Genomic DNA, 13011 nt, shown 5'->3' with positions numbered 1-13011 from the left:
CTGTGGCGAAAGGATGCTGTGCTGATATTCTCTGTTTGCTCAATTATAGAATTATTGTACCATGATTCACTTGCCAAACTGTTTAAATGCGCCTGCGACGCAAGAGAGTGGACTTTTCCGGATGGATGGCACCTTTTGGAATAGGTATCAGGGAGTTGATAAATACAACTATTAAATAATGAATAAAGAGCCGAAAGTGAAAGTAAGTCGTCAGTTGACCAGCGCATGAAATCACATGGATAGCGCAACCTGCATGCGTTTTGCTTCCACCTCCCAGAACTAGCTCTAGTTTATCGGCTGGTGGGTTAAGTGCATATTTTTCAGCGGTATCGATACGTCTGTTGCGAACAGAGGTGGAGACAACTCGGGAATTTCCGACTCGGGTCCGCAGTTTTGCTTCGTTGACAGGGGGGTTAGCATGTGTGACTATCAAGCATGCCTCTGTAAGCACGTCGCTGCTTCAACGTGCAGATCTCGTTTGGTTTCAGCGGACGTCCCAAGGATGTATTTGTGAATATTTCATTACAGGTTGGGTATGTATATTGTAGTTTTTTTGGTTTTAAATATGTGTTTAATATGATGTTGTTCACTTTCATGCCGTATCCAGATTGAGTGCCTGGACCTTTTACGCAAACATTCACCACCAGCTAATTCACCGAGGTCATAGATTTAATTTCTTAAACACTCTGTGGTATATGTGCAACTATGATCTTATGGTCAGATTTCGATGCGCAATTAATGGCAGATCTAGCAGCAGTGTAGCCTAACAACCTGTAGCCTGCAACTTCATTAATATAAGAGAACGTATCATTTAGAAGCGTTTCTGTATTTGTATTCACTGTGAGCCTCTTTTGTCTCCGTCCCTAACAGAGTTCTGATCGAAGCAACGTGAAAGACACTCCTTTAAATCTTATCTGTGAAGGGAGCTTAGTCAAAACAGGTAGGTTGAATGTAGAACACCGGCTAGATGATGAGGAGTCAATGCCCTCAGCTGTCGAGTGAATTTCAAATACATTTAGTTACACCATACTAAGTTCATATTTTAGGTATCACTACTAGATTATTAAGTCTGAAGTGCATTCATAACGTATTGAAAGTGTATCTGTGGCTTGAAACAAACTGTACAACAACAAAAGAAGAAGAAGAAGATTTAGCTGATAAGGAAGCAACATTCTGACACAGCTAAACACTTTAAGAAGATGGCTGGATGTCTATAACTCATGCAGTGCAATGACCAACTCTATCATCCTTTGGGCAGCTGCTTAGTAGAGGAAGGAGAGAGAGAGTGAGAGAGGGAAGAAAGAGCGTTGCTCCCCACGCAGCTACATGTGTGACCCATGACTGGCCCACTGAAGGTCAGGGAGAGAAGAGTGCCTTGCGGGCTCAATGTGATCTCTGACTCTCGTCTCCATCTATGTCTGCAGAAACTGCAGGGAAGAGAGAGTGAACGAGAGGGCACGGCAAACTGCTGTGCTGAGAAGGAACAACCACTTCCCAGCATCATCCAGGAGAACCTGCTGAGAGAAGAGTAAACCACATTGGAAGAATGGCCGGATCAGGAGCATGGATCCTAGGCTGGGTGTTTGGTAAGAGAGCCTTTCTGTTCTCTGTGTGTATGTGTGTGTGTGTGTGTGTGTGTGTGTGTGTGTGTGTGTGTGTGTGTGTGTGTGTGTGTGTGTGTGTGTGTGTGTGTGTGTGTGTGTGTGTGTGTGTGAGTGTGAGAGAGAGAGAGAGAGAGAAAGGGAAAGGGAAAGGGAAAGGGAGAGGTGAGGGATTACTGCAATATGTCAGGAGGAATGATGGAAGCTGGAAAAGAGACATGGTTGGAATGGAGCAGATGCCAGATTGTCCTTCAACATCTTGGTGTGGGATTCCAGGCTTGGTGTCGTTGTGCTACCATTCTGACTGGGAAGATTGAAGACCTCTAACTCTGGGTGATGTTTGGTCTACTGTTTATGATTATTCATTTCTTTTTTTACTTAAAGATTTTAGAGATTAAAAGAGGCATGCTAAAGGAATTTAGAAAAGTTAGAAAGGGATTTTTCTACGAGCATCTAAGCATCTTTTACAGATTTCAGAGAAAAAGAAAGCTACATACAGGGGAAGACCACTGTGCTCATATGTTCGTTTGTTGGTTTTAGTGAAGAAAACAGTGGTTAAACACCTTTCAGTGGCCTAACCACGTCCTGTTCTAAATGGAGAGGTGATACCAATGAAGCAAAAATGATAAGAGATGTGGCAAGAGAGAGAGAGAAAAAAAGATGTTGAAAAAAGCCAGGGGAAGCACAGAGGGGGAGAGGGGGAAACATGGGGAGTTCTACAGGGGTGTTGTGGCACAACTGTCTCGCCTGGCCACAGCAAAATGTGGTGATTGGTCTCGGCCACTTTGCTGACTTTAATTTTTTTCCCGCCTCCTCCTGACCACTGCAGCCATCCACATGGCAGTGTGTAGCGGAATGACAGTTGACAGCCCCTCTGCCGGTCTGCATCTCTCTCTCTCTCTTTCTCTCTCTCACTCTCTCACTGTCTCTCTCTCTCTCTCGCTGTCTCTCTGTCTCTCTCTGCTTACAGCAGTGAGCCATCACAAGCACTTATCGTGACAAAAAAAGTAGGGGAAAGAGTAATCAGATGAAAATAGATGCCGCCACTTAAATGCTGCCGGTCAGAGTCAATACCCTCGGGGTCAGTCTTTGTCTTTCCCATGCAGCTAGTCCACTTAACAAGACCATTTTGTTGAGCTGTTCCTGACCACGTCGTGCAGCGCCTGTCTCTCACTTCTCAACCACATGTGGGATTACAGTAGTGGATCTGGAGGGAGGTTATTGTTTTGTGGCTTTCATGGGCTGTAGGTATTTATTCAGTATTTATTTCTGGTCCATTTTCTCCTTGTGGGCACTTCAGGAACGTTTGGTTAGTGTATAAAGACACAAGGCGAATGCAGGCATGTTGTGACATTTATGGCATATTACACTGTGCCACTCTACCATACCTTCTTGCTGTGTGGTTTTTATAAAATAAGCTTTTACAATGCTTAATATGGCTGTGTCATTTTACAAAACTGCCTAGGTTGTAGTTACATCTACATGTTATGCCAAAATGTCAAAGGCAAAATGGCTCATAACACACTGTTTCTGTGTCAATTGTGTTGCATTGTGTAGCCATTGATAATCTCACAGTGGAATCTTTACAAGGTCAGGTGGCCGCTTGCGTCACAGCTCCCCCCAATTATTTACATTTTTAAGCTTTGACTTAAAATACTTTTGAGAAATAATTGATGGTATGTGGTCTGAGAAAATAAAATGCTCTCTTGGACACTAGGCCTCAGGTAACTATAATCTCAAAAGGTTCTGGCTGTTTAAATACAGCAGAAAACTTCCAAAGACACAGGCTTCCCCAACTGACAATTATTTAGTATGAAGACAGTTAAACTAGGGGTGGACTCCTATGCTGGCTAAGTTTAGAAATGCTTGCACTCAGTTGCTGAAATGCTAGCACTGAAGCAAGATATGCTAACACTGCACATCACCTTTAAATTAAACATTGCCACCTTCAATGACTGTACTATTTTGTTTTCTGCAGGTCTGGTTTTGACACAGTCAGTTTCAACAAGCACCAATCCCACCATTTGCAAAGCCTTGACTGTGGTGGAAAACAGTCTGGGTGTTAAAGAAAGGATACACTTCATGGTAAGAAGAAAGGGGGGGTTGTCTTCTTGAGTTTTACTGGAAAAGAAACTGGGCCCTATTTTTCCATCTTTTTCGAAAAAGGGACAAAATAGAATGAAATAGGTCCAGTATCGAGTTAGAACACTGTAACCACAAAGTTGCTATACAGTGTAATCCTATGTGACAAGCATCCGGGTCAAAGTTTTTTGCCACTGGCAGGCTTATGATTTAATTAAAAGTGTCTGACAACATGAAAATGATCTTGGCTTACCTTAGGGACTGTAAAGAAACTGTTGAAAGGTAAACTATTAACTGTTGACAGATTACTTCTACATAATTTTCTACAGTTTCTTTAACAATTATTGTGGTTTACAAACAGAGGTCTACCAGGTCTATTGATATGGGTCCTTGCCCCATAGGATTACATATAACTGATTTGTGGTTGGTGGTTATAGTATTCTAACTCAGTAGTGGACCAATGCGATCATTTTTGCACCTGGCAAAAAGATAGGAAAATAGGGCTAAAAAGTTCTCCTTTAATATGTTAATTAATGAATGCACCTGGTGCAGTTGAACATATGTACTGCAGCAACAACAGCGTTTTACAGTATTACAGGCAACGTGTTATGTTTCAGCTGGTGTGCATAATCCACATTTTGAAATATAAGTAGTAATAGTGGTAAGATGGTGCTTTGTTAAGATCTGCAAACGGAAGGCACTAAGAACGGACAGATGAAAAACTTGTGGTAAGCATGCATAGGATAGACAGAATGTGGCAGGAAGAAGTGGGGAAGGGAAGGCAAAAGGGAAAGGGCCAGAGTTGAATTGGTTATGTCTGATAGAGTTGGGTTGAGTGGGAGTGTTGTTTTGCAGTTGCAAATGGAAAATACTTTCCTTGGATGTATGAGGAATATCAATTAATGCAGGGTAAACACTCATGCCAGCCATGAATCCTCTTTGACTTTCAGAAGCACAACATGCCCATAAACTACACCATACGGGTTCATTATGAGGAGATCTTCAAGCTGAAAAACGTCAGCAGGCTGGTGAGTCTGTTTGACTGACCCAAATATTTTGTTGACCTAGTCATCGTTTCCTCCTCAACCTCTCACTCTCTCTATCCCTCCCTCTTTCTTTCTCTCTCTCTCTCTCTATCTCTCTGTCATCATTCCATTTCACTTTGACATCCTAATTGTTTGTACAGCTGTCACGCCTCCTTTTTTTGATTTCACTTTCTTTACTTTCTCTGTAATGTCTAATGTCTCGTTTTGGCACAGAACAGGACTGTGGAGGGCCTAGAAGACGTGGACCTGCAGGTGACGTGGTTGAGGGTGAACCTGGGCATTCTGAAGAAGATCAAGAGCGTTCTGCTCCAGAAGCACCCCTCCTACAACTTCACGTCTAACCTGGAGGCGCTCTTCCTAAGCGTGGAGCAGATATTCCCAGAGGAGGTAGGTAGCGTGGTCAGAGATCTCCCACAATCACCACACTCCACAGCCTCAGACACGACTCATCTTTACTCACCTCCCTGCCCTGTATCCGGCTCATACTCTAATGACTCACGCCTACTACAGAGGTCTTAGTCAACATACAGTGTTCAAGTTGATGTCTGTCTTTGTTATTGTAGTGCTTGTTATTGTAAAAAAGACTGCGGTTGCTCTTAAGGAAAAGGTTATCTTAATAGCTGATAAGAACATGTACTGACATGATAATAGTTCTTTCATTTGACTGCATGTGGTGGTTATGTCTGACCTTTAAGGAAGGCCAGGGTTTCTGCGGGACCTTAAAAATGGTAAAATCCAGTAATCTGAATCTTAGGCCGTTAAATTTAAGATTAAATGTCTTAAAATGTCCTAAATACGATTTTGAAGGGCCTTTTTTTTCAGTATGTTAACAATAAGTTAATGTTGCATAATGTCACATTCATTTAAGTATTGTTTTCAAATGTATTTTAAACATTTGTTAATCGTTGTAAAATAGCAGTGGGCAAGCCCTGTCAGGCTATATTGCCTGATTCAGACATTGCTAAAACTTTCAAGAATGTAGACACACAGTGCTGTGTACAATCGATGAATGAATACTTTGAAGGTCATTTTTGGCCTCCTATTTTCTTTCATATCCTTTACACTTCTTCACCAGTATGGACATAAAATAGGTTTTAACTCGAGTAAGTAGTCTTAAAAAGTCTAAAATTGTACTTGTTGAAACCTGCTGAAACCCTGGAAGTCAAAAGGTTTGTGTGTGAGTTCTAACTGCTTTTATTCTCTCTCACTCAGAGGGATCCGCCAGAACGAATACAAAAAATCTGGGATGCTTTGGGGAGCTCCTTGGGAAAACGGTGGAATGTGGCCACACCAAAGTCCCTGCTGGACAACTGCTACCAAACCATGCACTGTGTCTTCAGCAGTTGCTTCCCATCTTCAAACTGTAAGTGTGTAAAATAACCATCTCACTATTTAACTACACAACCTACTCTCCTAATGAGACAAACTACACAACCTACTCTCCTAATGAGACACCAGTGTGGAATAAGACCTTAACAAGACCCTCTGAAAACATTGCTTTAGGTTTCATAGGTGTACATGTATGTGCCCCAACATACTTGTTACATTAAAACATGTTTTTATTAATACAAAATACACTAGGGTTAGAGTAGATACTGGATTGGGAGAGGGGAGTGGTGAAGATTATTAGTATGTACTACCTGATAAATACTTAAGTATTATTTAGGGCACTTTCTACAGTGTTTATTACATAAGTAATAAACACTAGAAAGGGTAATGTCTTTAATATAACAGTAATGGCTCACTATTGAATACTGTCAACAAGTCTTGCATGTTCTCTTGGTGGCTGGTGAGAAGAATGTTTTTTTCTGAAGGAAGATCGGCGCTTTAAAAAAAAAGAAAAACACTAGCAAACGGGTTTGACAGGCATGTTTGCATTCTCTCTGTAAGGAGGATTAGTACCAGCACACTCTTTTGTTTTTGCTGACAAAAGCGATTGTGGAGATTGATTGTGGAGGAGGATTTATCAGCCTACAATGAAGTCTGACCTTAATGAGCCCCCATGACACGGTGTGCATTTGAAACATATGCCAGATGGACTGCCGCAGGCACGGTCTGTTTAGGCCGGTGGCCTCAGTTGATAAAGACACTCATGGGCCCCTTCATAGTGACTTGCCACTTTCCCCAATTACCCACAGGAAGCTGGGTCTGTGCTGTTTCTTTACTAAACTGCAGAGTGGTGTCCGTGGTGGCCCACCCCAAAAGGGCTTGCCATGGCAAGTTGGAAGTTTGGCAATGCAGAGCGGGCACATGCTTGGACAGGGCCACCACACATCAGTGCATCACAAAGTGATGTGTCTAAGCTTCTAGTGTAGTTTAAAGAGAAACTTCCAGATTGTTTAACCTAGGACCTATATTAAGATATTTTGGAGTCCAAACTTTTACCAATTTATCATTGCCATTTGTCCAGTAGTGAGTTACAACACTCAAACCGGCAACCGCAAAACAGCTATACAATGGAATCCTATGAGGCAAGCCAGCATGACAAAGTAAACAGCTTGTTTTGCCACTGACAGGCTCATAAATGTCATCATAAGGGTCTGACAACATAAAAGGGATCACTACAGAGATACATCTGTGTCTAGTGACGTCAATAACTGTAAAGAAACTGTAGAAGATGACTGTACAGTCATTGTTTAAGCCTTCTCTTCTTCCACCCCATTAAACCCCATTCAATGCCTGTAGTCAATTGCCTACGGTGTGGTGCTGGAGTTTCAAAATGAACAAATAAATGTTGCACGATTCTCAAATGTATTTTGTGATTTAGAAACAAATTACACACGATTCACAAATAAATGTCACTCAACTCACAAATGTATTCTCTTATTCACATATAAATGTCACACAATTCACAAATGTAAATTATGTTACATTTATTTACATCCTGCATCCCTGCATTCATTAATTATGTAGACTTTCAAGATACAGCTAGAGTCACAAAGCCATTTTTTTCATAAGAACATTAGTGTCTGCAGTCTGTCAGATGTCTTTTACCATTGTAGCCAATCACATGAACAGAAATTCGTGGGTGTGATTGAATGAACACTGCGTTAAATCTTTGCAGTATCCAGTGATGTGGACTACGACACAAGACTTCAAACAATAGATTTTTATTTTACATGCCTGGTTTTAAAAAGCAGGTGTTACGTTCCATCATGAGGGGGGATTCCACTGTTCCATCTGTTTTTGGTGTAACTAGACCCCCTGTAAATCAAACACAGAATAGACGACATAAGTAACTATTTACGTCAGCCAGAAATGGCTAGAGTGGCTCTTGTACCATAGCAGGAGTTTATTGTCCATCTTTGAGAATCTCAGTGATTTACAGTATTTTCACTAACATGACACTTGGAAAAAAGGCTTTACATCAGAATAACAATTTTTGGTGTTTAACCACCTCTCTGGTTTAACCAGTTTAATGTTAGATCTGTTCGAGGGCAAGCATTATTAAACATTAACTGACATTAGTTATCAACGAAAAGCAAGCAAAATGCAATAGTATCATTTATCACTCTATGTCTGTTTTGGCTTTAAAAAGGTTAAAAGTAGATACAAACCTTTATTTCACTCCAAAATCTGCCTGTTTTCCAGTGCATGTTGAAAACTGCTGGACAGGAAGGATGGAGTCATACATTTTTTTTAAACTTATTTTATAGCTCAAATAATAAAATAATTCAGTTAGAGCAAAGTCACCCAGCAACTGTAAGGTCTCAGACTTTTGGACCTCACCCCAACTCTGTGCTTCATGTAATTGGTTGTATGCATATGTCCATTATGGTGTGGAAGTGGTACTAGTCCACATAACTTGACAGTGCACAGATGTAATGCAGTTTGGTCACATGCAATCATACCCTCGAATCTCCATTCATGCTATTACAGTGTTTACATTTGTGAATCGCGTGACATGTATTTGTGAATTTTGAAACTATTGACTCCATAACTAAGTGGGGTGCTACATCAGAGACTGGAAGATCGTTAATTGTCTTTAGTAACAGAATGGACACAAAAAGATCTAAAAATAAGGCTCATAAGTTTCTCTTGAATCATGGCAAGGAACATTTGCATTCCTTTTACATCTTATCTGGGCCAGGCCTGTAAGTGTGTGTGTTTCTTGATTCGGATCCCAGTCATACTTCCTGTTAGTTAGGGGGTGTAACTTACTTATTTGTCCAGCTAAGATAAATTGTCAGTAAGTCTTGTGACAGTGGCAGTCACTAGTGTATGACTGTGCTGAATGGAATGTGTTTGTTAGAGACTGTCTGTGTGGGAGGTGTAATACTTTCTCTTTTTTTTTTCACTTCTCAGACTGTCAGCGAGCTCACTGGAAAAACGAGAAGAAGGCCCTGCTTCAAGGGGTTCCAAAGAACTAGAAGAGGGCTGCTTTACGAGCCCTGCACTTGCAATAGTCTTGCGCCCCCTTGCCTTTTCTGCACAGTCATGATGTTGGGAAGCACCAGAGTGCTGTGAACAGTATGAAAGAGATCACTGCTGTGATCACTGCCATGGCATACTGGGTGTACTGTATGATAGCCTGCACATGCATTGCAGTTCCAACAGACAATCATTTCACAGAAGAGTTGAAAACGTGCAGTAGTGTTTCATGTTTTGGTGACACGTTCATCTAAGATCATTTTAAAAGTCAAAGGCCACTGTTAATAGACTTTGAACTTTGAAACATACTAATGAATATGGAAAAAGAACTTAAGAAGAATATAACTACGTAGATTTTATACACGCAATGACTTGCCATTGGGACATTCAGTTCAATAGGAAAAAATAAGTATGGAAAATTACATTGGTATCAGTAGAAATGTCATTAAATCAGTTCAACTGGCAGATTCAAAACTTCAGTAAAATTTAAATAATTATGTAATGCTGTGGAGGCAGAGGACTATTGGCTGTCATTTCAGTCATGTATGTCACAAAAACTGGCATGGTGGTAATTATGCCACAGATGGTTGAGTATGTCATCATTAATGGTCAGTATATGCATGCAAGACATAATATACCATGCCTCTTTGGAATTCAGTGTTCTACAGCAGTCTGTTTGGTTTTGCGCGCATTTGTCTGTATGAACAACAAAGACAAACATTTCAATATGGGGAAAAATAAAAGTTATGTGTTTGAAAGACACTTGAAATGGGGTTTCAGGTAGCACTGAAATGTTTGTCTTTGTTTTTGGATGTACACCACTGATACATGACTTAACACAAATGTTGCTGTAATACATTCATTAATCAAGATAACATGTTTGCTCACTCAGCTTGAAAGGCTTATGAACTTTCCTGATTATTTATATTAACCGTGTTAATGTTCTATACAAGTGAGCCTTCTAATTAAGTCTAAACACACCAGTTTTACTATTGTGATGCCTCTGTAAGTGCCAAAGTCTTGCTGTTCATCACTGCTCAGTCATGTTTTTGTGAGGATGTATCAAAAGGTTTGTTTTTTCCCTGTGTAAATTACATACAGATGTTGCTGACTTGCTGGCAGAGTCAGGAATTTCCCTCCAGTAGCCTAACTCATGACTTAAGCTTCTAACTCTGGACTTTCTTCTTGAGCAGCTTTTAAAAAACGATGTCTTGCATTTGAAAATGAACAGCCATTGTTCTTGTGTGTTGTTGAACTAAAGAGAGCTCATGATTTTATGTTTTCTTTTAGAGTTGTCCATACAGTTTGAGTTATTTATTTTTTTACGCTTTAAAGACTGTTCAAAATGTTACATTAATTAAAAATGAATTGTCATATCACCTTCGCGTGCCTCATGTTTATTTTTTAGCCTTTTCATAACGTTTGTTTAAAGGCACCCAGTGCAACATTAGGGCATCAAAATGGAAATATTCTGGATATGACAATCTTTATGATATTGACACTTACTTCACCATATTAGCACATTTGCATCATTATTTGATACTTTGTGCGTTAAAAAGAGCGCTATAACTAGCCGCAAGAGTAGCCCTTTATGTATTGGTGCCACCATGGCCTCTCCCCACCGGCGGTGCTGGCAGCGCGATTTTCTATCAGTTCTCACCACACAACGACGTCTCATCTTTGCTCCTTGAATGTCTATATGCAGGCACGTGCACAGGCATTTTGGGGGGCAGGTGCTCAAAAAAAAAAAGGGCACCCATCACCAAAATTTTTAATGAAATTAAATATCTCTCGCTCTCTGGCTTCCACTCCCTTAACGTCTGATACATCAAATGATGTATTGGGTGCCTTTTTTCTGTAATTGGTCCACCTCACCATGCTTGTGCATCAAATCTGAACTTGGGGAATACTCCAGCCACCCATTTTTAGAAAACCAATGCTTTTGGAATGACCGCCCTTCATAATTTTTTGGGAGGAAAAATTCTGGTTGTCGTTGTAAAACAGGCAAAACGAAGAGATACATAAATATCACGTTAAACAATGAGGGACAAGGATAGCATGACCCCGAGAGCTAGCATAGTTTACCTGCTATTTTCTAGCTGTGAATTCTCGTGACATTTATAAAACAAACATTCAACATACTCTCGAAATTGTTTAAACGGCATTTATACAACACAAAATATGCACTTTCAGACAAATAATGTCATTAAACCTGACAAACGTCAGTAAACAGCTGGACAATGCTTTGAAATCAAGTTAGTCGTCTGTTTATTTTTCTAAGGAAACGTCGGACCAGTCCGGTTTTCAGACGTATTGTTTTCAGCGGCACTAATGTTGTTAATTTATACAACGTCGGGGGATTGCACAAACACCGTCATTACCTGTTTGTCTGATGCAGGTCAGTGAAGAAGTAGGCTGAACCTGTTGGCCTGCCGCTCAACATTGATGTGGGGGATGAGGAGAGAGGGGCGCGGAGGGGGCTTGTGAGCACCGCAGATCATAGGCAAAGAATACTTATTCTATGTCTATGCCGCGGAGCATGTCGGGGCGAAATTCTCACAAGAACTCCAAATAAATGCCCCCTCAGGTATCAAAACACATTTGGGGAAATTGATGACGAGAGACTAATTTGTATTCTAGAAATATTGATGATTGAAAAAAAAATTGGTCTCCAGAAAAAAAGGGCACTTTTTCTCAACCAGGGCACAAGGGCTGGTGCTTGAGCACCAGTTGGGGTCTATCTGTACTCGTGCCTGTCTTTATGTAATGGTATGGAGTTATCGAAACTTATTACGTGTAAAAAAGACTAGAAATTGAATGTTTATTTTTCGAGTCTCAATCCTCTAATGGTGCACTGGGTGCCTTTAACACAGAGTCATTATAATTTGACACTCTGTACATTAGACATTAGGCTACAGACATCTGATTTGCCTTATGCTTCAATGAAAGCGTGTGCTTTTACGTGTGCGTATGCGCGCGCGCGCTCGTGCGTTGTATGGTGTTCTGTACTGAACTGTACGTTCCGTACGCTGGCTGGGATCCCGTAGAGTTGCGTTAATCTCGTTCAGATGAAGTTTGTCCTAGTGCAAGCGCCGTAGTTCACGTTCTGTGTTTTCATTTGTCTGAGCTGGTCACCCGATGCCAAGAGACATTAAAGAAGTAAATAAACGGTGGAAATTATTTTCGGGTTGAAATAGCCAATAATGTCTTCAAGCGGTGGTATCCAGATTCCTGGTCGCTTACCTCTGTTGCTGACCCACGAAGGAGTGCTGTTACCTGGTGCCACAATGCGAATCAGCGTAGACACAGCCAGGAATATGCAGCTGGTAAAAAGTAGACTTCTGAAGGGCACTTCGCTAAAAAGTACAATCATTGGTGTCATTCCAAACACGAAAGATCCCGACCACGACTCGGAGGAGCTCCCCACTCTGCACAGGTGCTACTCTTTACGATTCGTGTTAGCAGCTAGCTAATCTTTCATAACTCGGTACACACGTTTGTTGGACAGGAATGTGGAAGGCGACTGTCATATTGGCGATGTTTTTGACTGAAATTCAGTGTTAACCAGCAGTGACCGCACAGTGAGACTGTATACGCTGTCACTGCTATTCCCATTGAAAAATATTTTTTTTGCCGAACGCTTGTAATTGGAAATGTATCGGATACGAGAACTTTGCAGACACTATTGCAGTTGTTGCAATTGTAATGTTCTGGAAGAGCCTGGCTGGACTTTAATCTTCTGTCATTAGCGTTGCAACCCAGGTGACCCTGATAGCCTACATTACAAGCAGCATAGATGGACGTGTAAATACATTTGGATAAACTTGTCTATAAATAAGTTCATTTGTGACTAGACCTCCGTGTTGTGCTTGGAAATAATGTGTTATACGTTCTGAGACTAGGCAGAGGCA

The 13011-nt window shown here is 40.9% G+C and overlaps 2 protein-coding genes across 4 annotated transcripts in view; both read left to right on the top strand.

Moving 5' to 3' along the window:
- The first annotated feature begins 358 nt into the window (after positions 1-358).
- On the top strand, positions 359-9531 carry il34 (interleukin 34). Of its 2 annotated transcripts, none has more exons than XM_080841534.1 (8): positions 359-528; positions 871-940; positions 1425-1586; positions 3580-3686; positions 4634-4711; positions 4943-5116; positions 5942-6092; positions 9035-9531. In XM_080841534.1, the coding sequence occupies exons 3-8, from the start codon at positions 1547-1549 to the stop codon at positions 9097-9099; spliced, it is 615 nt and encodes a 204-aa protein (XP_080697660.1). In that variant the 5' UTR covers positions 359-528; positions 871-940; positions 1425-1546; the 3' UTR covers positions 9100-9531. The 2 variants fall into 2 exon arrangements, with proteins under 2 accessions (XP_080697660.1, XP_080697659.1); XM_080841533.1 differs by having other exon boundaries at positions 359-533.
- A 2682-nt stretch (positions 9532-12213) lies between these two features.
- Positions 12214-13011, top strand: part of lonp2 (lon peptidase 2, peroxisomal) — an 18822-nt gene continuing 18024 nt past the window's right edge. For both annotated transcript variants that reach the window (XM_080842518.1, XM_080842517.1), the window contains exon 1: positions 12214-12536. In XM_080842518.1, coding sequence (XP_080698644.1) covers positions 12304-12536 — 233 coding nt within the window. In that variant the 5' untranslated portion in view covers positions 12214-12303. The remainder of the gene's footprint in view (positions 12537-13011) is intronic.

The sequence above is a fragment of the Sprattus sprattus genome (assembly GCF_963457725.1).
Source record: "Sprattus sprattus genome assembly, chromosome: 7".
NCBI classification, from domain to species: domain Eukaryota; kingdom Metazoa; phylum Chordata; class Actinopteri; order Clupeiformes; family Clupeidae; genus Sprattus; species Sprattus sprattus.
Note: the sequence above shows the minus strand (reverse complement) of the source record. Positions and strands in the feature narration are given on the sequence as shown.